Genomic DNA, 24,315 nt, shown 5'->3' on the forward strand with positions numbered 1-24,315 from the left:
TGCATGAGCCCCTCCCATGTGACTCGGGACCACTGTGACTGTCCCATCCCACGACTAACCTGCAACACACAACTAAGCACTAAATCAGAAACCGTCATAAGTGTTTCCATAGCTGTCTCCATACATATCTCGTCTTCCAGAATAGAGCTCAGGTTCTATGAGTGCAGGAAATGCATCCTTCTTTGCAGATAAGGCTACATGATAGATACCCCTGAGTGCTTCATACTGTTCCTTGTCAATGCACAAAACACTCGCCTTTTGTCACTGGTCCCTATCTCTGGTCCTCCAATTCTGGCTCACGGTTCTGACCCTGTCATGTGTGTCTGTCCTGACCTCGTATCTCTGGGCCTCTGACCTGGGGCCTTTCTGTCTTCAGTGAATTGCTCATTCCTGTCTCTGAGCCTTGATTTGTGCCATTCCTCCCCCATAGGATACCTTCTTCTCTCTGGGAATCCAGGTCTCTCATCTTGAAGCCATGAAAAGACTGTTCCGAAGGGCCTGCTGGGATGGACCCTTCCTACACTACATGCCCCATCCCAGACACCAACTGTTCTCGACCCTTGCCTTGGCTCCTGGCCACACTTTCTGAAAGCATTCACTTTTCCCCCCCTTGGTAGGTTGAGCCTTCTGTAAAAGTTTGTCCGTGGCTTCCCGTCTTTGTGTGCACAAAATCCATTTCCCTGAGCTCCCTGAGGGCAGAGGCTGGGTCTCTCCTCCTGTTAGAGCCCCCACCTTACAATTGCTCAGGATACAATCCTGGGCTGAGAGAGGGTGTGACTCTTCCACGTACCACCTGTGTGGCCTTAGGCAAGTCACTTCCTGTCTCTGGGTCTCAGTTTTCTCATCTGTTAAACGGCGATAATAACGCCTGCCTGTTGGGAATGTTTTGTGGATCTAATGAGGTGATGGACTGAACGCGCTTTGCAAGCATAAAGTGCTCCGGGAGTTCCAGGCTGCCTTTGTGGACATTATCATTGTGGATAAGTGTTCCCCCGGCTCTGGCAGCGTCCCTAATCCTGGCTGCTTCTGTCTGCCCCACTGCAGGTCGGTGCCCGGCGGGCGAGCTGGAGACCTCGGACTTGGTGACCGTGGTGCTGGGCCAGGACGCAAAACTCCCCTGCTTCTACCGAGGGGACCCGGGCGAGCAGGTGGAGCAAGTGGCGTGGGCTCGTGTGGATGCGGACGAGGGCGGCCAGGAGCTGGCACTTCTGAACTCTAAATACGGGCTGCACGTGAGCTCAACCTACGAGGGCCGCGTGGAAGAGCCGCCTCCCCCAAGGAACCCCCTGGACGGTGCGGTGCTTCTGCGCAACGCGGTGCAGGCGGACGAGGGCGAGTATGAGTGTCGCGTCAGTACCTTCCCTGCCGGCAGCTTCCAGGCGCGGCTTCGGCTCCGCGTGCTGGGTAAGTGGGGCCCCTTGGGCATGGGGGCGGGGGTGCTGTGTGTGCAGAAGCACCAGGTCCTCAGGCCCCGGGTCTTGGAGGGCAGAAGCTGGAGGCGGGGGGATGCAGAGATGGAGACTGCAGAGATGGAGGGGGCAGAGGCGGAACAGGAAGAAGAGGTGGGGCCCTGTAGGGATGAGGGAGCTTCATTTAGCCACCTCCACCCAACCCTAATCCAGAAGTTCTCTCCAAGTGACCCCAAAAGCTTGATACTGCTTGGTCAGCCTTGGGGAAGAAGCCACGTATTAGGCTGTCCTTCCTTCTGCTGATCTGAAATCTCCCTCTCGGTTACTTTCACCCTCCCCAGCAAGATGGCACAGGCTTATTCTCCCTTCTGCACGACAGCCTTTCCACCAGCTGAGGACCTCTGTCATGCCCCACCCAAACCTCTTCTTCTTCAAGCTAAACGTACAGGTTTCTGCAACAGTTCTGCTAAAGACACTCATTCACCACCCTGGGCTCCATGGTTTTAGAATGTGGTGCCTAGACGTGGACATGCAGACCCAGCTATGACCAGTGGGGCTGTGCATGACCAGTGGGGCTGAGACCTTTCTTGATCTGGACCTTCAGTGAATGTGGTTGGAGACCACAATCACCTTTTAAACCACCACTTTGCACGGATGCCCTAGACTTATGGTCAAGTTAAGTCTTTTCCATTCTGTGCTTGGACTGTTAATGTTATGAAGATAAAAATAAATGAAGGCCTTTATAGTTTCCCTTTATCCACATGGAAGTTAGTAATACCAGCCTTGGTAGAAAAATCTGGGTGTGGATCTTGGCTTCACCACCTAATAGCTAATGATCTGGAATAAATCATTTAACCTCCCTGAGCTTCAGTTTCTTCAGCTGTAAAACACAGATAGTAATACCTGCTTCATGTTTGTTGACAGGATTAAAAGAGACTTTGTAAAGTGTTTAGCACAACTCTGGGCACATAGTAAGTGCTTAATAAATGGTGGCTATTATTATTATTATATAGATGTTATCTGGTTAGTTTTTTAATTACTTCATTATTTTTATTTAAAAAATGACCCGTACTCATTGTAAAAAATTCAAGCATTGGAGAAAGGTACAAAGTCCGCTGAAATGCTACCACTCATCTGGCATCTTTGTTGATGAAATAAAAGAAGAAAAAGGGGCCTGAAACTCTGTACCTGTGCAAGACTGAACTGGGATGGGGCGGGGCCTCCTGACAGGGGTTGTAAAGGTTGTGACTTCTGCCTCCCCCCAATCTGCAGTGCCTCCCCTTCCCTCGCTGAATCCTGGTCCAGCACTAGAAGAGGGCCAGGGCCTGACACTGGCAGCTTCCTGCACAGCAGAGGGTAGCCCGGCCCCCAGCGTGACCTGGGACACAGAGGTCAAGGGCACAACATCCAGCCGCTCTTTCACGCACTCTCGCTCAGCTGCTGTCACTTCAGAATTCCATCTGGTGCCCAGCCGCAGCATGAATGGACAGCCACTTACCTGCGTGGTGTCCCACCCTGGCCTGCTCCAGGACCAAAGGATCACCCACATCCTCCAAGTGGCCTGTGAGTACCTGGATCTTGGGTAGGGCGCCCCCATGGGCTCCAAGAGGATTGGTGAGATAGTGAGAGACCCTAAGCCACACCAGTCTGGCCAGCCTGGGTCCTGGAGGCCACCTTGTATGGCTGAGAGAGCACCAGTCCAAGGTAGAAGACCTGGAGCCCATTCCAGATGACCTTGGCAAATCACTCTCTGACCTGGTGTCCTTCTGTTTACAAAGGAGCTGGCCCTGCTTCAGGGGTTGTTGGGAGAATCAGATATAAACATGGAATTAAAAGCATTTTGTAAAATAGACAGTTTAGGATTTGAAGACAGATAGACTTAGGATGAGCCCTAGTTCTGCTATTTACCAGCTGTTATTCAATCTTATTAAGGTTCATTTTCTTCATCAAGAGAAGGAGTATTATTATATCAACTTTACAGGGTTCTGAACGAATGCAGAGCCTCTCGCATAGTGCTTAGTGCGTAGAAGGTGCTCGGTCGACAGTCGATACTGTTTTCCTGGCATTAGACTTTGAGCCTCTCTGGAGGATAGCACTGTTTTCTACTCATACTAACCCAGCATTTGGCACAAAGTAGGTCCTCAACAAATGTTTGTGAAAGAAGTGAATGAACCGGAATTCCCTGGTGGTCCAGTGGTTAGGACTCCATGCTTTTGCTGCCAAAGGCCCGGGTTCGATCCCTGGTCGGGGAACTAAGATCCCACAAGCTGCGCCACACAGCCAAGAAAAAAAAAAAAAAAAAAGAAATGAATGAACTAGTAGGATGGTTAAGCCTTTGATGAATCAGGGAGTGTTTGCTGAGCACCTGTTCTGTGACTAGCGCTATGCTACGGACCACGGGGGAGTCAGAAAAGGTGTGCCACATTGCTGTGCAGAGGGCCTTATAGGCTCATTGCACAGGTAAACCCATGTGGGCTCTCTGAACTTAGAGAGAGGGGAGGGAGCTGTCAGTAAGGTGGGGCTGGGCTAGCTTGGGCCGCAGATGAGTAGGATGGAGAAGGGCAAGGCGAGGCTATTCCAGGCAAAGTGGGGCCTGGGGTGGGGGCCCTTTGAGGAAGAGCATGATCAAAGGCATCCTTTCCATTCTTTCTCCTCCACCTTTCCATTCCAGTCCTTGCTGAGGCCTCTGTGAGGGGCCTTGAAGACCAAAATCTGTGGCAGGTTGGCAGAGAAGGAGCTGTGCTCAAGTGCCTGAGTGAAGGGCAGCCCCCTCCCTCGTACAACTGGACACGGTAAGGGCCTAGCCTGGGACCAGGGTCTTTCCCTCAGGACTAGCACGTACTCACTGTGGGCTGGGACAATATATTCTGAACCCCAAATAAATTGGGGCACATGTTCAGACCAATGCAAGAATATGCATGGTCACCAAACATTGTTATTGGCTTGCACCTGGGAGTGTAGGTAACTGGCAGGGAATTAGCTGATAAGTCCTTGGCTTTTTTTTCCTTAACTTTAAAATTGTGAAATATAATACAGCATTTCAATGTTAATACTTTATATATTTATGTAAGTGCCTAAAGTGAATAAGACCAAAAGATACAGCTGACTGTGACTGTTGTGAAACTAACACTCTTATAGCCACTGCCAGGTTGCTAGCACCTCAGAAGCACCCACCCATCTCTGCCAGTTCCTTGGCTTTTTTTCAGGGTCTGAGATGGCCAGACAATCAGGGAGGGGTCAGGGACACGTGTGCGTGAGCCCATGACAGGCTCACATGTGAGCAGATGAGCCATGCACGTGGCCTTGTGCCTGGGGCTGTGTTCATGTATCCTGCCATGAAACCTCGTGGGTGCTGGGGCATGCAGTCACATTGTCCAAGTACATCTGAGCCCCGATAGGAAAGGACAGTCCTGTTGTGTGGACTTTATATACCGTGTGGACCTGGTACCTAGTGCGGGATGACGTGATGCCTATGGAGCTTGTGGGACGGCACACGTGTGGATCTTCCCCAAGTGTGTGTGTGGGTGCCTGGGTCAGGCTGGGCGGCAGGGAGAAGGGACCTCTGCCTAGACCTGCCTAGGGGAAGGAGGGGCACCGTGGGAACAGCCGGTGGCTCTGGGTGACGTCATGGGGGAGGGAGGTGGAGAGCTGCCCGGGCACGTTGGGTCGTGGCAGTCTCAGCCCGCCCCAGCCGGCACCCATCAGCTTCCTTGTCCTCCAGGCTGGACGGGCCTCTGCCCAGTGGGGTACGAGCAGAAGGAGATACCCTGGGCTTCCCCCCGCTGACCACTGAGCACAGTGGCACCTACGTCTGCCACGTCAGCAATGAGCTCGCCTCAAGGGATTCTCAGGTGGTTGTGGTTGTTCTTGGTAAGCACTGGGGCAGAGGCTGGGACCTGGGCCAGGGGCCTGGTGGGGGGACAGGGAGCAAGACAGAGAGAGTGAATTGGGAGAGTAGATATTTGGAGGGGGCTGGACTGCATGTATTTTGCAGAGGGCCAGGCTGAGGGGGTGGTTTGGGACGTGTTTTGTGAGGACAGTGCGTGGGGGGCTGTGGAGTCCGGGGCCCGGTCAGGGATCTGGGCATCTGCCTCAGACAGTGGCCTGTCTCCAGCAGACCCCCAGGATGCCACAGGGAAGCAGGTGGATCTGGTGTCGGCCTCCGTGGTGGTGGTGGGTGTGATCGCCGCACTCTTGTTCTGCCTTCTGGTGGTGGTGGTGGTGCTCATGTCCCGATACCATCGGCGCAAGGCCCAGCAGATGACCCAGAAATAGTGAGTACTGGCCACTCCTGGGCGGGTAGAGTGGGCCAGGAGGTGGGCCAGGACCGAGAAGCGAGAGGAGACTGGGCGGCCTGACATCTGAGGAGCTTGTGGACCAGAGGTAGGCAGAGCCAGCCTTCTGGGAGATGAGAAGGGCCTTGGGGCCTGGGTCACAGCTGGATGAGGGGGGCCACGCTGCCTGAGTGAGGGTCAGATCCACATGCACGAGTACCACATGGGCACACACACGCTCTGTAGCCGCACCGCCACCTACAGCCACTCACTCACACTTGCAGGGACAACCCAGCGCCCACACCCTCCAGCCCCGGCTCACATAGGCTTGGCCAGGCTAGGTTCACCTTGGGAGGCTACCACTACCCTCAGCTCCTGACCAGGGGGTGTCTTCCCAGTGAGGAGGAGCTGACCCTGACCAGGGAGAACTCCATCCGGAGGCTGCATTCCCATCATCCGGACCCCAAGAACCAGGTGTGTGCCGAGGTTGGATGCATTCTTGGGGCCGGGGCCCCTCTGCGGACCAGAAGCGCAGCCCGCCCCCAGGTCTGGCCGCTGACTCAGCCGCAGCAGGTCTGGCGCTGCTTTGGGTTTGCTGGGCTCCTTCAGAAGGCCCCCTTCAGCACTGGCCTCGACGTTGCTGTGGGAAGCCACCATCAGCACTGGTTTCAGGGTGGGATTAGGGTGGGAAGAGGGTAGGGGTGGGGGAAATGAGGATGTTTGCATCGAGGAGAGAACGGCCAGGTCAGGTTGGGGGAAAGGTGATTGGGGGGGAGGCTGGGGGGAGGATAGAGGCCAAGAGGCTGAGCCCTGTTCTGACTCCTCCCCCATATCCGGGCCCTGCAGCCGGAGGAGAGTGTAGGGCTGAGAGCCGAGGGCCACCCTGATAGTCTCAAGGACAACAGTAGCTGCTCTGTGATGGTGAGGCCCCCGGCCCCACCGGCGTCCCTACCACTCTCCTCAGGCCCCTCTCCGGGTCCCCGATGGGGTGCGTCAGCTGCCCCTTTCCCAGTCCCTGATACCTCAGACCCACGCTGCCCCATCCCATCCCCTCCCCGCCCCGCTATGCCTTTGCTCCCTAGTCTCCCCTTCCCCAGGCCTGACATTCATTCCTGGCCCCCCCATCTCTGAGCCGTTGAGCAACCATAACCCCTGCTTGTGCCTGACCTCTGACCCCAGCATACCCCAGCCGACCCCCTCACGTCTGGCTGCCCCGCCTTGGTTCCTGACTTGCCCTCCGCCCTTGGTCTCCAGAGCGAAGAGGCAGAGGGCCGCAGTTACTCCACGCTGACCACAGTGAGGGAGATCGAAACACAGACTGAACTGCTGTCTCCAGGCTCTGGGCGGACAGAGGAGGAGGAAGATCAGGATGAAGGCATCAAACAGGCCATGAACCATTTTGTTCAGGAGAATGGGACCCTGCGGGCCAAGCCCACGGGCAATGGCATCTACATCAATGGGCGGGGGCACCTGGTCTGACCCAGGCTTGCCTCCGTCCCCTAAGCCTGGCTCCCTCTGCTGACATGGAAGGTTTCAGCTCATCCCCGGGGAGCCTCCCTACACACCTCATTTCCTGAGGAAGATGCTCCCCACCCCACTGACTGCTCGACCTTTTCCTCCAGTCCTTCTGTTGGATGATGGAAGGGCTCCGCTTGTTGAGTCCCTCCCACAGCGTGTGCAGGTCACTGTGCGTGCATTTGTGCTTGTTTGAGTGTGCACTGTGTGTGCGCGGAGGGCTGACTGTGCCCACGGTGTGCGTTGTGTTGTCACGTCAGAGTCCAAGTGAACCGTGGTGTGTGTGCCACAGGGTTCAGTGGCTGCATGGGGAACGCCACGGGGGAGCGGTTTGTGTGTCGTGTGGCTGTGTGACCTTTGCCTGTAAAATGCAGGTGTCTTCCTCAGACCCCAGAGCAGTATTAATGATGCAGAGGTTGGAGACAGAAGGTGGAGACTGTGGGCCACGTCCAGGTGTGCGGGCATAGTTGGAGCTGGAATCTGGCCTCCTGAGTGCGGGAGCCGGGCTCCCACCACTTGGGAGCTGTCAGGGCAAGTGTAAAGCAGCGGGCCTAGGGGTCAGCCAGAGGCTCAAACTGTTACAGAAGAAACCCTCCGCCCTCTGGTGGCCTCTGGGCCTGCTGCAGGTACATATTTGCTGTAAATAAACCTGCACAGTGGAGCTTCTTTAAGGACTACTGCCCCAAACGCGTTAATAAGAGAAAAGACTTTTTAAAAACTTTTGATTCATCTGGACATTTATTATTGCAAGGATTGCTTAAAGTGACATCAGCCTACACAAGAATTCAGCAAAGCTAGACCTTGCTCAGGTCCTACGCCAGGGGGGTTAATTCCTGTGGTTCTGAAAGGTGCTCCATCTAAGGCATCTTAATCTAGGCAGGCTCTTGGGAGGGAGCCTAAGAGCTGATGGAGTTTGAAGGAGGGTTGTGCGCCCCTCAGTTACTGGCTATGGGAGGGTAGGTAGGGTCCTTGGCCCTAGCGGTTCCTCAGTTCTTCCCCTAGCCTCATGTTTTCTTAGTTGTATCCACAGTTGTTTGTGATCCCTTGGTAGGGGTGCTGCTAGGACTTGGTGACAAGGGCTCCTGGTTTGGTTGTGGTGTAGGGGAGAGAGAATAGTGATTATAGACCAAGGGAGGTGAAGGAGCTGCTGGGAGCAAGAATGTCTCCTTTTCCCCAGGGGTCTCAGGGTTACTAGGAGTTCTTCCAGCAGTTTCTCTGGTTGGGATTAGATAAGGTCCATTGTTGCCTGCCCCACCCAAATACATTGAACCAGAGTATCTAGATTTAGTGCCCAAACCCTGCTCAGCCTGAACTCTGCTGGATTTCTGGACCAAAGGAGAGACTCTCATCCCCTGCTCTCCAGCCAGCCCAGGACTTTGGATGTGGAACCTGAAGATATGGAATTCTAGTATGTATATTTTGTGTAAATATGTTCATATTTGTACATAAAAAAGATATTCTGTTTTTAAATAAACAGATAAAACCTGTTCTTTCTGGTTCCTGTCTTGCTCCCTGGACTGTGTAAGTCCTGAACCTCAGTGCTGTCTGTCTCAGCACCATCCTCCTTGTGGTCCCAAGTAGCGGAGGAGTTAGTTTGCCTGGAACTATATGGGGGATGGGGGAAAAGAAATGGCCTCCACAAGACCTTCAGCCATCTCTGAGAGTCGAGGTCGGACAGTGGAACTATAAGCCCTTCCAGGACAGGCAGTGCCTTAGTTGGCAGTATTTTATATCCTGTATTGTATCGGAGTCTCACTACAACAGGCCTGGAAAGTAGACAACAGTGTAAACTTTTTACAGTCAAAGAACCCAAAATTCAAATGAGTTCCACAGAATGTTAGAGTTGGAAAGATTTAAAGATCATCTTAGTCCACTCTCTTCATTTTTTTATATGTGTTGAAACTGAGGCTCAGCAAAGTCATGTGACTTGACTGAGACTACAGGCCAGTCAGGGCCAAAGCCTGGGCATCCCCCCTCCTGGGTATGCCTTGCACAGCCCTGTGTTGCTCTGCTCCTAGGCAAGTCTCGGGTCTCCACCTCAGACCCCAGAATTCTGGTCTCCAAGGGTGTCAGTCACCTGCTCACGCCGCAGGCGCTACCACCCACCCCAGGGCTCTGACATCACCTCCTCTTGACCAATGAGTGGAGGCCCAGCAATGGGTGAGGATGTGAATGTCAGCTACCTCCCCCACCCCAGCTCTGTGGTTGCAAAGATGCTCTAACAGGAAGCGGGTTTAAGGAGCTGCACAGCTTCCTGCCCCCCAGGGCTGAGCAGGGCGAGAAGGGCGAGTGCCAGGCCCGGCCACGAGACACAACTTCTTGCCGGGGTCCTGGCAGCTTCCTCTTCCACAGCCACTTCCGTGTGGCCGGGGCCCCAGAGGCAGGAGCTGCTGCCCGTTGCCCAGGCCACCCTCCACCCCCAGTTCCGAGCCCTGCCCCCCTGGGGCCAGGCCAAGCCCAGAGGCTGGCTTGGGATCCCATGGGGGACTAGTAGGGCAAAGGTCTTAGGGGACAGAGGTGGCCGGGCCAGAGCCCTGGGGCTCCGGCCATGAAGTCTCGGCAGAAAGGAAAGAAGAAGGGCAGCTCGAAGGAGCGGGTGTTTGGGTGTGACTTGCAGGAGCACCTGCAGCACTCAGGCCAGGAGGGTAAGGAGGCCAACCCGGAGCTGCTGTCGGGTGGAGGGGGAGACGTGGAGCTTCTCCAGCCTGATCTGGGCTGAGGGTACAGAAGCAGCTTCCAGGAGCTCATGGAGAAGGGGCAGTGGCTTGGGGTCACCCCCAGGAAGCTGATGAGCAGGCAGGGCAGGAAATGTGGCTCAGCGAAGAGCCTTGTGTGACTGCCTGGGGGTGAAGAGACTGGTGATGAGAATGGGGGCACCGAGGGAGCACTGAGAGGAGAGGAGGGAGAGACTGGAGACCCAGGAGAGGTAGAAGAAACAGAGGTGAGAAGATGACAGCTGGGGGACAGGAGAGGAAGGCTGAGGGGACAGGGTCAGGAGATGAGTGGCTGAAGGGGCATGGATGGTCCTTAGGTCTGAATGAAAAAAGACAGGAGAAGGGCCCCTGGAGAGCCTGAGGATGGCACATGGGGAGGATGGGTGTTTCCTGGTTGGAGGAGACGAGGTTATGGGGCTCTGATCCCTCTGCAGCCTTGCTGGGCCACAGGTGCAAGGTGGGGATAGTCCCCTCCCTCAGTCTCTCTGATTCTCCGGTTTTCTCTGTGCAAAGGAGAAACAGGTTCAAAGTGGAAGGTGAGGGGAGAAGCTGCTAAAATGGGAACACCAGAACCGTAAGAGAGATGGCCTGAGGCCTGGTGTGAAGATGGGGGTAGTGGGTACAAAGGAGGGTCGGAGTGAGGACTGTCTGTGGAAAGCATCCTCCCTGAGTTACCTTGGAGGGCGCTTGGAAACGCCCAGGACCAGGGACAACACTGGCTCCCAGCTGTGCTTGGTGTGGAGTAGACACTCAAAAACATTTCTTGATTTGATTTGGAATTGAACGCAGGTATCCTGACTGCCCAGCCCAGCTTGTTTTTTGGTACTTCGACCTCCTCCCAAAGAAGGGCATGATTTCTCCCCCACCTCCACCCCAATCTGTCATTTCCTCTTTGTCCTCTGCTCTGGGCTGTGCGCCTGCAGTGGAGGGAGGGTGATGGTGGTTCCCAGCTCATTTCCTGCTCTTAGCCCCGCCCCTGTGTCCACAGACACCTCCTTCCCCTTTTCTCCTCCCCCAGAGGCCCCCATCCCACTGACCTCAGTTAAGGGAAAGCCCAGGCCCCAAGGAAGGGTGTTAAACAGCCGAAGTGGCTTCTCTGTGCCTTTCTTTCTTTTCTAACAGGGCACAGCCCAGCCGCCAGCGTGGGGTTGACTCCTTTACAAGGGATGCTTCTTGAGAATGATGGCTCTTGGGTGAGGGCCACATGATTTAATTGGGGCTGATGTTCTTTCAGTTCTCTGCAAACCCTCAGTTCAGCCTCCTCATCCTGGTGCTGTCCTTCCCTGTGGACCCCCTGCCAACCTCATGTTGAGACACTGAACTCACAGCCAGCCCAGATCCCACTCCTGTATCCCTTCCTGGCCTCTGTCGGCATTCCCAGAAGGTGAGGGACATGTTCTCCGGAAGGGATAGGCATCTGGTTGCTGGGTCCTGATCCTAGTGAATCCCAGAGAGAGAGAGAGCCAAGCACCTCCTGCCCTTCACCAGAACCTCACCTGAGTCCAAGGGGGGAGGAGTATCTTGGGCACCAGAGCAGCAGTGGCAGCCGTCTCCCCTTCTCCCAGCTCCTCCTAGCATAGACAGGTGGAAAGTGGAAGGACAGAGAGAGGCCAGTGATGGCTTCTCTCTTTAAGCCAAGATCCAGCAAAAATGAAAGCCCAGGCCAGGAGAGCTGTGTTTGTGGTTAACTTATCCTCCCTGATTATCTTGGTTTCCCCCATCCTTGCAGCTTCGCTCCATCTCAGCACCCTCTCCCAGCTCTTTGCCCTAGGTGAGTCTCTTCCTCCCTGAGCCCTTATATGAATTGAGTTCTTCCTTTTCCTAATATTTATCTCTTTGAGATCTTGTTCAGGTTTCCAATTCTCCAGTTTCCTAAGCTTCAGGCCCTCCTCCCTGACCCACCCTTTGACTCTACCACCCCAGCGATGTCTCTAACTTTTACCTCTGACCCCATTTCTCTTATCTCTGTCTCCTTGACTCCTCCATCCCTCTGATCCTATTATCTCTTCTCCCATCTCCTTGACCCATTTCCTCTATGGCTCTGACTCCTTAGGCTCTCAAATGCCTTCTTTAAAGGCATGCCTTCTTCAAAGGCCTCCTGTGGAGACTCAAAATCAACAGAGAAGGATGGAATGGAGAAGACCTGGACTGATTGCAGTTACTGTGAAAACAACCTGGGGTTTAGGTGACAGCGAACTATTTATGAGTCAACAGAGTGATGGCCGAAAGAGTTGGGGTAGCATTATTCACCCAAGAGTAGAGCAACAGCTTGAACCAGGAGGGTCTGCCTCATCTCTTCATTCAGTGCTGGGAACCTGAGATCAGGGGACCCTGGCAAATGGGCAGAGGTCCTGAAGGGATGGATGGTGAACTGTAGAGCCAGGACTAAGGTGAGGCAAGAGAGGTGACTAGGGTGCAAAATGTAAGGAAACTCTCACACTCAGGGCCAGGCAAGTGAAGTCCTAGGTGCTTCTTTCTTAAGGAGGCATTCACTCTCAAGATCGTGCATGTGCACAGTTGGCACTTGCACAACCCTAAGAGTGAGTGCTTAAATTTTGCAGCCTTGATGCTTTCCTTGTCTCACCCAAATCCTGGCTCTGGGGTGCAGGAGGGTAAAGGGTGTGGACCCCAGGTCACATAAAGAGGGTTTAAAATAGTGTTTGATGGATTTATTGATTTTCTTCAATCTGTATTTCTAACTTACTTAATTCCACAAAGAGCTTGAGATGGATGACTTGCAAAACCCAAAACTTTACAAAAAGAATAAATGACTGAAGGAATTGAGTTGAAGGGAAAACAGGAAGGGTAAGATCAGTACCTAGAAATGCATTTCAGCTGGTTCTATATGGTTCCAAGATATGGGCTCTGAGCTTCCTGGTAGTTTAAGAGGTAAACATAATCAGGTATGAAATTCATAAAGCCCATAAGAAAAAAATAGGTGGCTTAGGAGAAGCACAGCTTTTTCTGACACTAACACATGACAGGAATTTCTCTGGTGGGTCTCAGTTAATTGGACTCAATGTTTTGTCTTAGGCAATATTCTCTATTAAAGCTCCAGTTCATTGACTAATTCACTGAGTAATTTAATAAGCATCTTTTGAGCACCTGCTCTGTTTCAACACTGTACTAGACGCTGGGGAGGATGTTACTATTTGTCAGAAGGTATAGATACAAAATATACAAATCATAACAAAGTACAATAAGTACTATGTACAGATATAAACAAAGGACCTTGGGAAGTATAATACGGATGTAAGCGAAGGGTTCAGAATTGGAAGTGATGTCTGAAGTGTGTTTTGAGGAATGCATAGGGGCTCACCAGGCAGAGACAGAGAGGAGGGCATTTCCAGGCAAGGGAAAACATGAGTGATGGTACCAAGGCTTGTTCAGGGAGTAGGAAAGTGCTGGATCATAGGATTTATTGGGGGAGCTGTCTGGAGCTAAGGCTGGAATGGCAGCTGGACCTGGTTTGTGAAAGGTCTTATACAGTATACCATGTTGAGGAGCTTCTATTTTATTCTGTGTTTGTAAGTTAAGCATTGAAGATTGGGGTGGAGCAGAGTGTGTACGTAGAAAGGATTTAAAGCATGGAAGTGCTTTAAAAAAAAAAGAAGTAAAGCATGGAAGTGCTTTAGAGAGATAACTATGTGGCCTTGTGGAGATGAGATTCAACACACGGTTTCTGAGGATTTCCCACAACTGAGACACCATGACAAATAAGATGAGGAACAGCAGGATGGGTCACACTTAGATCTTGTCCTTAAGGAGCTTACAGTCTAGTAACTGGGAAGGGCTCCGAAGAAGGGAGAGAGAATACAACTTTTTGCACTCTTGGATTTGAGTGCTGGCTCTAGCTGGGTGATACTGCACACTCATTACTTCTACGATCCTCAGTTTTCATGTCTAATGCATAGTGCTTGGCATATAGTTGTTTCTCTCCTGAACTGACCTGTCTGAAGGTCTGTCACAATTTCATGTACCTTCCTATGGCAGATCTAAGATCCATGCATTCGCTCGCCAGAAGAGGTGCTTCACAATAATGCCCATCAGCTCTGTTCCATTTTGGTTGCAAGAGCTAACGTTCCTTTATCTTATGTAAAGTGTTACATAAACGCGCTTTCGAGACCAGTCCTTCACCCTGAGTCCTCTTGCAATCACATCGCTGTCCCTTTAAAATTTCTGTAATAGCAACTAGTAATTACAGAGAGAGAGAATTTCAGGTCAACAAAGGCAGAACTTTCTAACAGAAATGGGCAGTCTGGGGAGGCAGTGAGCTCCCCCTTACTGGGGGAGTTTATGCCGAGACGCTAGACCCAATGGGCAGAGAGATTGTAACGGGTTGGCAGGGTGGACCTGATGTCCTGCAAGAATCTTTCTGACAAGTTTTTATTCCACGAGCTTTGCCTTCAGTCTTCCCAAGCCCCCTTCCCTGACACATCCATTTCTCAGACCCCCTGTAGTCTCTGACCTCCCAGACCTTCTGATTTCTCTTTCTCTGCCCCATCTGTGTTCCCAGTGCCCCAGGTGCTAAGGAGCTGTGCAGAGTTTGTGGAGGAGTATGGAGTGGTGGATGGGATCTACCGCCTCTCAGGGGTCTCTTCCAACATCCAGAAGCTCCGGTGAGTCAGGCAGTGAGGGGAGGGCTCTGTGGCCAGGAGGCCAGGAACCATAGGGGTGAGGGGATTTGGGGAGAAGGAAACATAAATGATAGATACTGTCCAAGGGAGGAGCTCTAGTCTCCTCGGGAAAGGTTGATACCATGCCCCACACTCCCCACAGGCTAGCCTGCATGCATGCATGTGTGTGTGCACACGCATGTACCCACACACACACACACACCTCCCCTCCCACATGCACCCACCCAGCTTTAAAAACAAATTTAGATATAATTCACATGCCATAAAATTCACCATTTAAAAATGTATAATTCAAAAAAAATGTGTAATTCAGTGGTTTTTAGTACATTTACAAGGTTGTGCAACCACCGCTGTCTAATTCCAGAGCATTTCATCAACCTCAAAAGAAACCCTGTACCCCTTAGCAGTCACTCCACATTGTCCTTCTCCCCCAGCCCCTGGCAACCGCTAGTCTACTTTCTGTCTCTATGGAGTTGCCTATTCTGGACATTTCACATAAGCGGAATCATATAATTGTAAATTTCTGTGTCTGGCTTTTTTTACTTAGCATGTTTTCAGGGTTCGTGCATATTGTTGCATGTACCAGTACTTCATTTCTTTTTATGGCTGAATAGTATTCCATTGTGTGGCATTATCACATTTGTCTACCCATTCATCAGTTGATGGCTATTTGGGTTGTTTCCACCTTTCGGCTGTTATGATTAATGCTGCTATAAACATTTGTGTACAAGTATTTGTGTGGCCATATGGTTTCAGTTCTCTTGAGTATATACCTAAGAGTGGAACTTCTGGGTCGTATGGTAACTCTATGTCTAACTTTTTAAGAAACTGCCAAACTGTTTTCTATAGGAGTTGCATCATTTTACATTCCTACCAGCAATGTATGAGGGTTCCAATTTCTCCACATCCCAGCCAACACTTGTTACTGTGTGTCTTTTTGATTATAACCACCCTAATGTGTGTGAAGTGATATTTCATCTGTATTTGCATTTCCCTAATACCTAATCATGTCGAACACCTTCTATGTGCTTATTAGCCATTTGTGTATCTTTGGAGAAATGTCTATTCAAATCTCTGCTCATTTAAAAATTAGGTTATTTGTGTCTTTTGAGTTGTAACAGTTCTTTATGTATTCTGGATATTAGACACTTATTAACTCTATGATTTGCAAATATGTTCTCCCATTCTGTGGGTTGTCTTCATTTCCTTGATAGGGTCTTTTGGTACACAACAGTTTGTAATTTTGATGTTAAATTGATCTATTTTTTTCCTTTGGTTGCATGTGCTTTTGGTGTGTCATATCCAAGAAACTGTTGCCTAATCCAAGGTCATGAAGATTTACACTTATGTTCCCTTCTGAGAGTTACACTGCTCCATCTTTACACATACCCAGAAACACACATTTAGGCTCATTCCCCCACTTCTACCGACTCCTACATGCCCCTACATTGCTACTCACACCGACTCTACATCCTGATATGTACCCTTGTTCATGCATAGATCCATTCACCTATCCACTTACCCATCTCAACATCCACTCTGCACGTTGACAGACACAACGCCTTATACTTGCTGCCTCACGTATACACACGCCCCAACCTCTTCCTTCCAAGATTCATACATGTTGACCCTTGACCCTGCCTGGAGCTCATCTCTACAGCTCTCCCTAGGTGAGGGTCCCTCAAATCATAGATTTAATGTAGGTGAGGGTCCCTCCATCTCCCCAGACCGTCACCACTCCTGACCACTCTGCACCTCCCCAGGCAGGAGTTTGAGGCTGAGCGGAAGCCAGACCTGCGGCGAGATGTTTACCTTCAGGACATTCACTGCGTCTCCTCCCTGTGCAAGGCCTATTTCAGAGAGCTACCAGACCCCCTGCTCACTTACCGGCTCTATGACAAGTTTGCTGTGAGTTGAGTGACAGCGGGGTGGGGGGAAGAGAAGGCTGAGGGTGACCTCTGTGGTTTTGGCATCCCAGATGTGTCCAATGCCAGACCGAGTTCTAGGGATCCTGCATGACAGAGACCACATGAAAATGAAAAGACCCCTCCCTTACAAGTCTCGTAACCCTGCTACCTCTGCCCTCCCCTGTCCCTCTGCTCTTCATTGTTCCTCCTTTCCCTGCAAAGTGCACACAGTGCAGGGTGAGATTGGGGGAGAGGAGAGGTCAGACAGAGAGCAGAAGCTGGAAAGCCCTTGGAAATCACCTAGACCGGAGCTTCCCTACATTTAAGGGAATGAGAACCCTTTTAGGAAGTCAATGATTTTTTCAAGCGTGCCCTTCCATGAACTGTGATCGTGTGTTCAACATCTTTTGAAAAAGAAAATACATGACAAAAGCGCTCTCTTGAATTGAGTAACACTTTTAAATTAAGTTGCATTTTATTGAGCGTGACATCACTTAGAGACCCTGAATATCAGGGCATGCCATTCAGCCCTTACAGGACAGAATGGGTGGGCATGGGCCTTCCTAGACACCTTGAAATCAACTCCATGGCCCCTGGGGCACCCACAGGGTGGAACCTGATGTGTTCCAGAACCAGAGCACTACTGATGAGGATGCGAAGGCAGAGAGTGGCAGTGAGTGGCTCAAGGTCACAAAGCTATTAAGTGGCATAGCCAAGATTCATCGGCAGGTCCTGTGGGACCCAAATTCTACGTCAGTGTGCTTCGAAGATTCAACCTGGGGGATGGAGTGGAGTACAGCACAGACTGTTTCGGAGAGTTTGGCTCAGAACTCTGGGGAGGAAGCAGGGGCAGCGCTGGGTCACTGACTCCTGCTCCTTGATTTCAACCAGGAGGCTGTGGCAGTGCAACTGGAACCTGAGCGCTTGGTCAAGATCCTAGAGGTGCTTCGAGAACTCCCTGTCCCAAACTACAGGTGTGTGGGGCTCCTTCCCACCCAGAGTCCCGACTTACCCCACTCAGCCCAGCCTCTCTCTCCACCTGGGGCCTTGACTTGTCACTTCTCTTCCTGCTCCCACACCTCAATCCTGCCTCTGCCTGAGTGCTCCCTTTGTGAGCTCTACCCCATGACGCCCCCTTTCTGCAGGACCCTGGAGTTCCTCATGCGGCACTTGGTGCACATGGCCTCATTGAGTGCCCAGACCAACATGCACGCCCGCAACCTGGCCATCGTGTGGGCCCCCAACCTGCTGAGGTGGGTGCGTGTGTGGGGATCCTGGCAGAGCCTAGCCCCTGGGAAGCTGCTCGAGGATGGGGTGTGGTTGTGTGGGTGCACTGGAGAGGGGTCTCACCCAGTGAGAACAGGAAGTTTCAGGATCACATTGAGTGCGATGGAGCTCACCCACGTGAGCCCCTTCTCTGAGCTTGAGTAAAGTCCCTAAGGACAGAGCCTTTGTGCTTTCTTTTTTGTCCACACTGAGTGGCATGCGGGATCTTAGTTCCCTGACCAAAGATCGAACCCGTGCCCCCTGCAGTGGAAGGACGGAGTCCTAACCACTGGACTGCCAGGAAATTCCCAGACCTTTGTGTTATCTTACACTGCATCACTTAGCTCAGGGACTGGAGCAGGAAGGGGTGGGGGGGATCCTTGTCAAACGTTTGTTGAGCAAATGTCTTGGAGAAGTGGGCTGCATGTCACTCCCTGTGGTGCAAGGCAGACTATGAGAAGTCCTGAGATTCGTTATACACAAGGCACCCTGGTGTGCAGAGGAGGTAGAGATTAATCCTGAGGAGGGTGTCCAAGAAGGCTTCCTGGAGGAAGTGGCCATTTGAGACTTGAATCATGCATGTAGATTAAGAGGTGGAGATGGGGTTAATGGCATTCAGGGGAAAGGGTATAAGATATTTTTAGGGAGAATTCGAATGGGGAAGTGTGGTGGGGCTGGGGGAGAATAACTCCACACCTCCACAGGTCTAAGGACATAGAGGCCTCAGGCTTCAATGGGACAGCAGCCTTCATGGAGGTGCGGGTGCAGTCCATTGTCGTCGAGTTCATCCTCACACATGTGGACCAGCTCTTTGAGGGTGCGGCTCTCTCTGGTCAGTGTCCTTCCAACTCACCAAATCACCACTCTCTGTCTGGGAGTCATGTCAGAGTTATAGAGAGCCTCCAAGATCATCTAGTTCAGTCTCCCTGCTTTGCAGATGACAGAACTGGGTCTCATAAAATGTTGTTGCTTATGGTCACATGGAGAAGACCCTGCAGAGAGAATGGTGCAGTCAGGACTTGAGTAGGCCTCTTCTGCTCTCCGTCCAGGGTATAACTTGACCTCTTAATCACCATCCATCCTGGTTCTCAAGGCTAGTGAAGGATCATTCCCACCCCCGGCCCGCTGGGCCAATGTCCTGGGATCTCCTGGCTCCCTTTGGCCCTGAGGACTCCCTCTTGAGGAGTTAGACACAGAGGGTCTGCCTCCAGGTATATCCCTAGCATGGTAGTTGGTGAGTGGGAGGGTGCAGTGAGGAGCTCGGTACCCATAGCCCTCTCGCTGTTCCTGGCTGGCCAATTCCTCTTCTTTTCCTAGGTGGTGAGGTGGAAAGTGGATGGCGATCACTTCCAGGGGTCCGGGTGTCAGGCAGCCCCGAGGACCTTATGCCTCGATCCCTGCCCTACCACCTGCCTAGCATCCTGCAGGCTGGTGATGGACCCCCACAGATGCGGCCTTATCACACTATCATAGAGATTGCAGAGCACAAGTAAGGCCTTCTTCCTGGGCCCTCCTCCCCTGCACTGGCCACCAGGCTCCAATTGCAGTGATTTCTCCATCCCCTCCAGGAGGAAGGGGTCTTTGAAGGTCAGGAAGTGGAGATCCATCTTCAATCTGGGTCGTTCTGGCCATGAGACCAAGCGTAAACTTCCACGGGGGGCTGAGGACAGGGGTAAGTCTGGGGAGATGTAGGGGGAGCTCTGCTGAGGGTGTGCCAGGCCCTGGCTCTACGCACGTCCCTGTCTTGCAGAGGACAAATCTGATAAGGGGTGTCTGCGGCCAGCCAAGAGCATGGACTCACTGAGTGCCGTGGCTGGGGTCAGTGATGGTGAGTACAGGTGTGCACTCGTGTGTGTGTGTGTCGGGGCGGGGCGCGGGTAGTGATGGCTAGTGACTGTACCTCCAGGGAGGGAAGGGGGTTCCTAAGTAGATGTTGGTGGGGTGACCTCTGACCTGCTGGCTGTGTAAGGTTTGCAGTAGCGGCTAAGGGAAGCTGGGCCTGGTGTCTTCCAGGCTAGAGAAAACAGAGGGCACTCTCCAGAGCCTTTCTGAGGTGTCCAGTCCCCTTGCAGAGGCTGTTGCCTACCTCTCTCTCCTCCACAGAGCCAGAGGGGCTGGTGGGACGCAGCAGTCCTCGGCCAGGCCCACTGCTGCTGGCGAGCTTGGAGAATGATTCTGTGGACGCAGCAGAGGGTGAACAGGAGCCTGAGACGGAGGCACTGGGTGGCACGAGCTCTGAGCCCGGCACACCACGACCTGGGCGGTCAGCAATCCGTGCTGGGGGCAGCAGCCATGCACAGCGCCGTGCCGGCGTCCACATCTCGGAGCCCTATGATGTCAACCTCCCACCACACATCAGTTCTATGCTCAACATATCCCCAGGCATCATCTCTAACGTCTCCTTGGCCGGGTTTGCCCGTGGTCTTGAGTACCCCACCCTACAGCCCCGGCCAAGCCCTGCCTCTGGCCCTGGCTCTGGCCCTGGCCTTGGCCCTGGCCCCCCAGGTGAGGATTCAAGGATTGCCCAGGGCTGGGAGAGGGGACTAGAACGCTAGGCTGAGGCTCCGATGCTGGGGAATCTGCTCTGGGCTTTGGGTGGTTATCTTTAGCAGCCTCCCCGGATTCAAGATTGGGGGAGTCCAGTAATATTATCAGGTTGTGTGAAATTCTTGCAGAGAGGATCTCTGGCAGCCTTAGATCACTGATATACCCAAGAATGGGGATCTGTGTCAGATATATACAGCAGGGATTACTAAGTACAAAGTGGGAATATATCATAGATGATGGTAATAATAATAATATTAATATTAATAGCTAACATTTGTCGAGAGTTTATGATGTGCTTTGTTAAGGACTTTGAAGGCATTAGCTCATTTCATTTTCTCATAATGTTGACACAGGTATTGTTGTTATCCTTATATTACAGCAGTGGAACCTGAGACTTAGGTTAAGCAATTTGGTAGGAGGTGGCAGAGCTGGGATCTGATCTTTGCTCTGATTCCAGTTGCTGAAGTGTCAATAATGAGAAGTACTGAGGCAGCACTGGGTACTGGGTAAGGATAAGGGCTATAGAGTTAAGTAGTCTTGGATTCAGATTTTGGCTGTGCCACTCATTGTTTGTGTGACTGTGGACAATTCTCTCTGAGTCTCACTTTCCTCATGTATAAAATGGGGATAAATACCCTACATTATAGGGTTGTTTTATGGAGAAAATAAGATAATGTGTTATAAAATGTATAGCACAGTGCTTGGCACCTGGTAGGAGCTCAATAAAGGTGGCTATAAGCCAATAGTTAGGGATATTGGTCTGAGAGGATCGGCCACATGGAGTATCTATGCTGGGAATGTTGGGCCCATACTGTAGCAATGCTAGGAAGACTCACATTGGAAAGGGTCAGGGCTGGTCTTGACCTTTGTATTCCTGGGACTACCTTTCTCCCAACAGATGAGAAGTTGGAGGCAAGTCCAGCCCCAGGTCCCCTGGCTGACTCAGGCCCAGCGGACATGACCCCTGCCCTGGAGGACTGCCTGTCCCAGGAGGTGCAGGATTCCTTCTCCTTCCTAGAGGACTCAAGCAGCTCAGAGGCCGAGTGGGTGGGGGTGGTGGATGGGGAGGTGGCCAAGGCAGGACCATCAGGAGCAGCCTTCTCCCCTGGGGAGGACGACCCTGGGATGGGCTACCTGGAGGAGCTCCTGGGAGTTGGGCCTCAGGTAAGGAGGCGCTGTGCTGGGTTTGGGGGTGCTAAGGAATCCAGAGGGTGGACAGGGCCACCTGGTCCTGAGCCACGATGCTGTGCTTACAGGTGGAGGAGTTCTCTGTGGAGCCACCCCTGGATGACCTGTCTCTGGATGAGGCGCAGTTTGTCCTGGCTCCCAGCTGCTGTTCCCTGGACCCTCCTGGCTCCAGGCCTGAAGCAGAGGAGGAAAGTGGGGAGGAAGTCTTCCTGAGCGCCTATGATGACCTAAGTCCCCTTTTGGGGCCCGAACTCCCGACCTGGGAGGGTTCAGGCAGTCTAGAGGAAAACGGAACAGGGTCTGGAAGACAGGAGGCTCCAGGACAGGCTGCGGGAGAACAGGTGTTCTGGGAAGTTGAGGAGGACAAGGAGGCTGAGCCTGGAAGTAGAGGGGACATCAGGGAGGAGGCTGAGGGGAGCCCAGAGAGTGAAGTGGAGGGTGCAGAGGCCAGTGAGGACGGAGTGGAGGCTGAGGGAAGCCAAAAGGTGATTGACAGTTTGAGCGAAAGGTGCGGGGAAGAGAGAGAGGAGACAGAGGCCAAGGGAGAGGAGTCCAAAGGTCAGCAGGAGGATGAGAGTATGGAGGAAGCTAAGGGTGTGGAGGAAACAGGAGGGGAGCAGGGTAAAGACCAGGGGAAGGAAAGAAAGACTGAGCGAGAAGAAGAGGCTGAGGAAGGAGATGAAGCCCAGGGAGAAGCCGGGAGGGACCCAGAGGATGGGGCCCAGGAAAACCAAACTGCTGAAGAGAGCTGGGAAGTTGTACACAAACAAGAGGCTGAAGGAGGCAGAGAAGATGAGGTCAAAGGGCAGGGGGGGGATGAGAACCAAGAGGCAAGAGAAGACCAAGGAGATGGTGAAGATAGCAGAGTCCCAGAAGAAGCAGCTGAAGGAGGAGCAGGGGAGGTCAGCAAGGAACGGGAGTGTGGAGACGGAGAAGCTGAGGGAGACCAGAGGGCTGGAGGTGACCATTTAGAAGAGGGCTCCCTCCCTGAAGTGTCACCTGTAGAGTCCCTGGAGGTTGACAGTGCCAAAGAGGGCAATGCCCAGTCCTCTGAGACAGAACAGGCAGCCCCACAGCCACGCCGGCCAGAGGAGATGGATCCTGAGGGGCAGCCCAGTCCCCTCGGCTCAGCTGGTGGTGTGAGCATGCGCCTGGCTTCCACCCTGGTTCAGGTCCAACAGGTCCGCTCTGTGCCTGTGGTGCCCCCCAAACCACAGTTTGCCAAGATGCCCAGTGCAATGTGTGGCAAGATCCACGTGGCACCAGCAAACCCATGCCCAAGGCCTGGCCGGCTTGATGGAACTCCTGGGGAATGGGCCTGGGGGTCCCGAGCCTCCCGCTCCTCTTGGAGGAATGGGGGCAGTCTTTCCTTTGATGCTGCTGTGGCCCTGGCCCGGGACCGCCAGAGGACTGAAGCTCAGGCGGTTCGGCGGACCCAGACCTGTACCGGGGCTGGGGACTACAGCCTCATCCCCAAAACCTCCCCCTATAGCATGATCCCTGCCTATTGTCCTCGGCCCCTTAGCTGTCTGGAGCTCCCGGCTGAAGGCACAGAAGGGTCTGGACCCCGGAGTCGGTTTAGTCTGCCCCCGAGAGAACCCCAGCTCCCTGAGCCCGTTACGTCCCCCCAGCGCCGATCGTATGCATTTGAAACACAGGCTAACTCTGGGAAAGGTGAGGCACTGTGATTAGGGCCAGAGCACTGGGCAGAGGGGACAGTAGCTGTCTCCAGGGTCTCTCCGCTGTCTCTTCGGCAGCCTGAGCAGCTTTAGTGCCCAACTTTATAGGTTTTGGCCCTCCAGCTTCTCTTCATGACTGTGGGAGGCACGTCTTGGTCCGTTTACCTGAGGTTGTCTCAGACACAAAGCACTTATCCCTTAGGAGATTCCAGAGAAAGTCACCAAGATCCTGTTCCCAGAGAGTGGGGTCATTGGCCAAAGGGAACAAAGAGTAGGAGGCAAACTTAACGGTTTCTCAACGTGAAGAATGAAGGCAGAACGCCAGCCAAGTTCCTGCCCTCTTAGGCAATGAACCTCTCTTCATGGAAGTCCAGAGCAGAGGCAGGGGTCAGGGCTAGATCAGAGCCTGTTACATACAAACACTTCTAGAGTTACCCAGCCTTGTTCTACTCTTGGGCCCTGGGACACCTCTTGCTCCTCTTAACTCCAGATTAGGAGGAAAATGTGCAGGAAACTCTTTGAATACGGAGTATTTGTTGGAGGGACTGGCTCCCTTCCCAGCTCCCCCACCCTCTGCCTCCCTGCGTCTCAAGGAAGAGAGGTCTTGTATAGATCTCTCTGGCCTCTCCTTTCTCCTTTGGAATAACTTCCTATTTTAGGGAAGGGGAATGGCGTCACTCAGGCCCTGGGACTGCTTCTCCTGACAGGCTGGGGCCACACGTCCCGAGGGGCGATGTCTCAGAATAAACGTTGTATTTTTACACATAAATAGTGTGGTGTCTCATTATTCTTTTTTTTTTTTTTTTTTTAATATTTTATTTATTTATTTATTTTTATATTTACTTTTGGCTGTGTTGAGTCTTCGTTTCTGTGTGAGGGCTTTAGTTGCGGCAAGTGGGGGCCACTCTTCATCGCGGTGCGCGGGCCTCTCACTATCGCGGCCCCTCTCGTTGCGGAGCACTGGCTCCAGACGCGCAGGCTCAGTAATTGTGGCTCACGGGCCCAGCTGCTCCGCGGCATGTGGGATCTTCCCAGACCAGGGCTCGAACCCGTGTCCCCTGCATTAGCAGGCAGATTCTCAACCACTGCGCCACCAGGGAAGCCCTCATTATTCTTATTAAAGTCTTGAGTGATACGTTTGGCCAAACGTTGTGTTTTTCTTTCTTTATTATTTGGGTG

The 24,315-nt window shown here is 52.6% G+C and overlaps 2 protein-coding genes across 8 annotated transcripts in view; both read left to right on the forward strand.

The window, feature by feature from the left end:
* NECTIN4 (nectin cell adhesion molecule 4) overlaps positions 1 to 8,687 on the forward strand; it is a 16,924-nt gene extending 8,237 nt beyond the window's left edge. For 2 of the 6 annotated variants that reach the window (XM_082405966.1, XM_082405968.1), the window contains exons 2-9: positions 1,045 to 1,404; positions 2,682 to 2,972; positions 4,081 to 4,201; positions 5,131 to 5,279; positions 5,524 to 5,683; positions 6,082 to 6,157; positions 6,530 to 6,604; positions 6,938 to 8,687. In XM_082405966.1, the coding sequence (XP_082262092.1) occupies positions 1,045 to 1,404; positions 2,682 to 2,972; positions 4,081 to 4,201; positions 5,131 to 5,279; positions 5,524 to 5,683; positions 6,082 to 6,157; positions 6,530 to 6,604; positions 6,938 to 7,162 (1,457 nt within the window). In that variant the 3' untranslated portion in view covers positions 7,163 to 8,687. Of the gene's footprint in view, positions 1 to 1,044; positions 1,405 to 2,681; positions 2,973 to 4,080; positions 4,202 to 5,130; positions 5,280 to 5,523; positions 5,684 to 6,081; positions 6,158 to 6,529; positions 6,672 to 6,937 lie in introns of all 6 variants that reach the window. The other 4 variants (XM_082405971.1, XM_082405967.1, XM_082405969.1 and 1 more) reach the window with 4 other exon arrangements.
* A 133-nt stretch (positions 8,688 to 8,820) lies between these two features.
* ARHGAP30 (Rho GTPase activating protein 30) lies at positions 8,821 to 23,905 on the forward strand. 2 transcript variants are annotated; one of them, XM_082405141.1, is made up of 12 exons: positions 8,821 to 9,843; positions 14,429 to 14,531; positions 16,313 to 16,457; positions 17,348 to 17,430; positions 17,602 to 17,709; positions 18,427 to 18,554; positions 19,040 to 19,211; positions 19,291 to 19,394; positions 19,473 to 19,550; positions 19,826 to 20,227; positions 21,168 to 21,433; positions 21,526 to 23,905. In XM_082405141.1, exons 1-12 carry the CDS (start codon positions 9,747 to 9,749, stop codon positions 23,143 to 23,145), a joined length of 3,306 nt encoding a protein of 1,101 aa, XP_082261267.1. In that variant the 5' UTR covers positions 8,821 to 9,746; the 3' UTR covers positions 23,146 to 23,905. The 2 variants fall into 2 exon arrangements, with proteins under 2 accessions (XP_082261267.1, XP_082261268.1); XM_082405142.1 differs by having other exon boundaries at positions 21,168 to 21,262.
* The last annotated feature ends 410 nt before the right edge of the window (positions 23,906 to 24,315 follow it).

The sequence above is a fragment of the Balaenoptera borealis genome (assembly GCF_965194805.1).
Source record: "Balaenoptera borealis genome assembly, chromosome: 1".
In the NCBI taxonomy this organism is placed as follows: domain Eukaryota; kingdom Metazoa; phylum Chordata; class Mammalia; order Artiodactyla; family Balaenopteridae; genus Balaenoptera; species Balaenoptera borealis.

What these genes read in the sequence shown, in the direction of transcription:
- ARHGAP30 (XM_082405141.1), top strand. Translation starts at nt 9,747, where the DNA reads ATGAAGTCTCGGCAGAAAGGAAAGAAGAAGGGCAGCTCGAAGGAGCGG. An exon ending in GGCTCTATGACAAGTTTGCT is followed by an intron (nt 16,458 to 17,347) that starts GTGAGTTGAGTG and finishes GATTTCAACCAG; the next exon opens with GAGGCTGTGGCAGTGCAACT. An exon ending in ATAGAGATTGCAGAGCACAA is followed by an intron (nt 19,212 to 19,290) that starts GTAAGGCCTTCT and finishes CATCCCCTCCAG; the next exon opens with GAGGAAGGGGTCTTTGAAGG.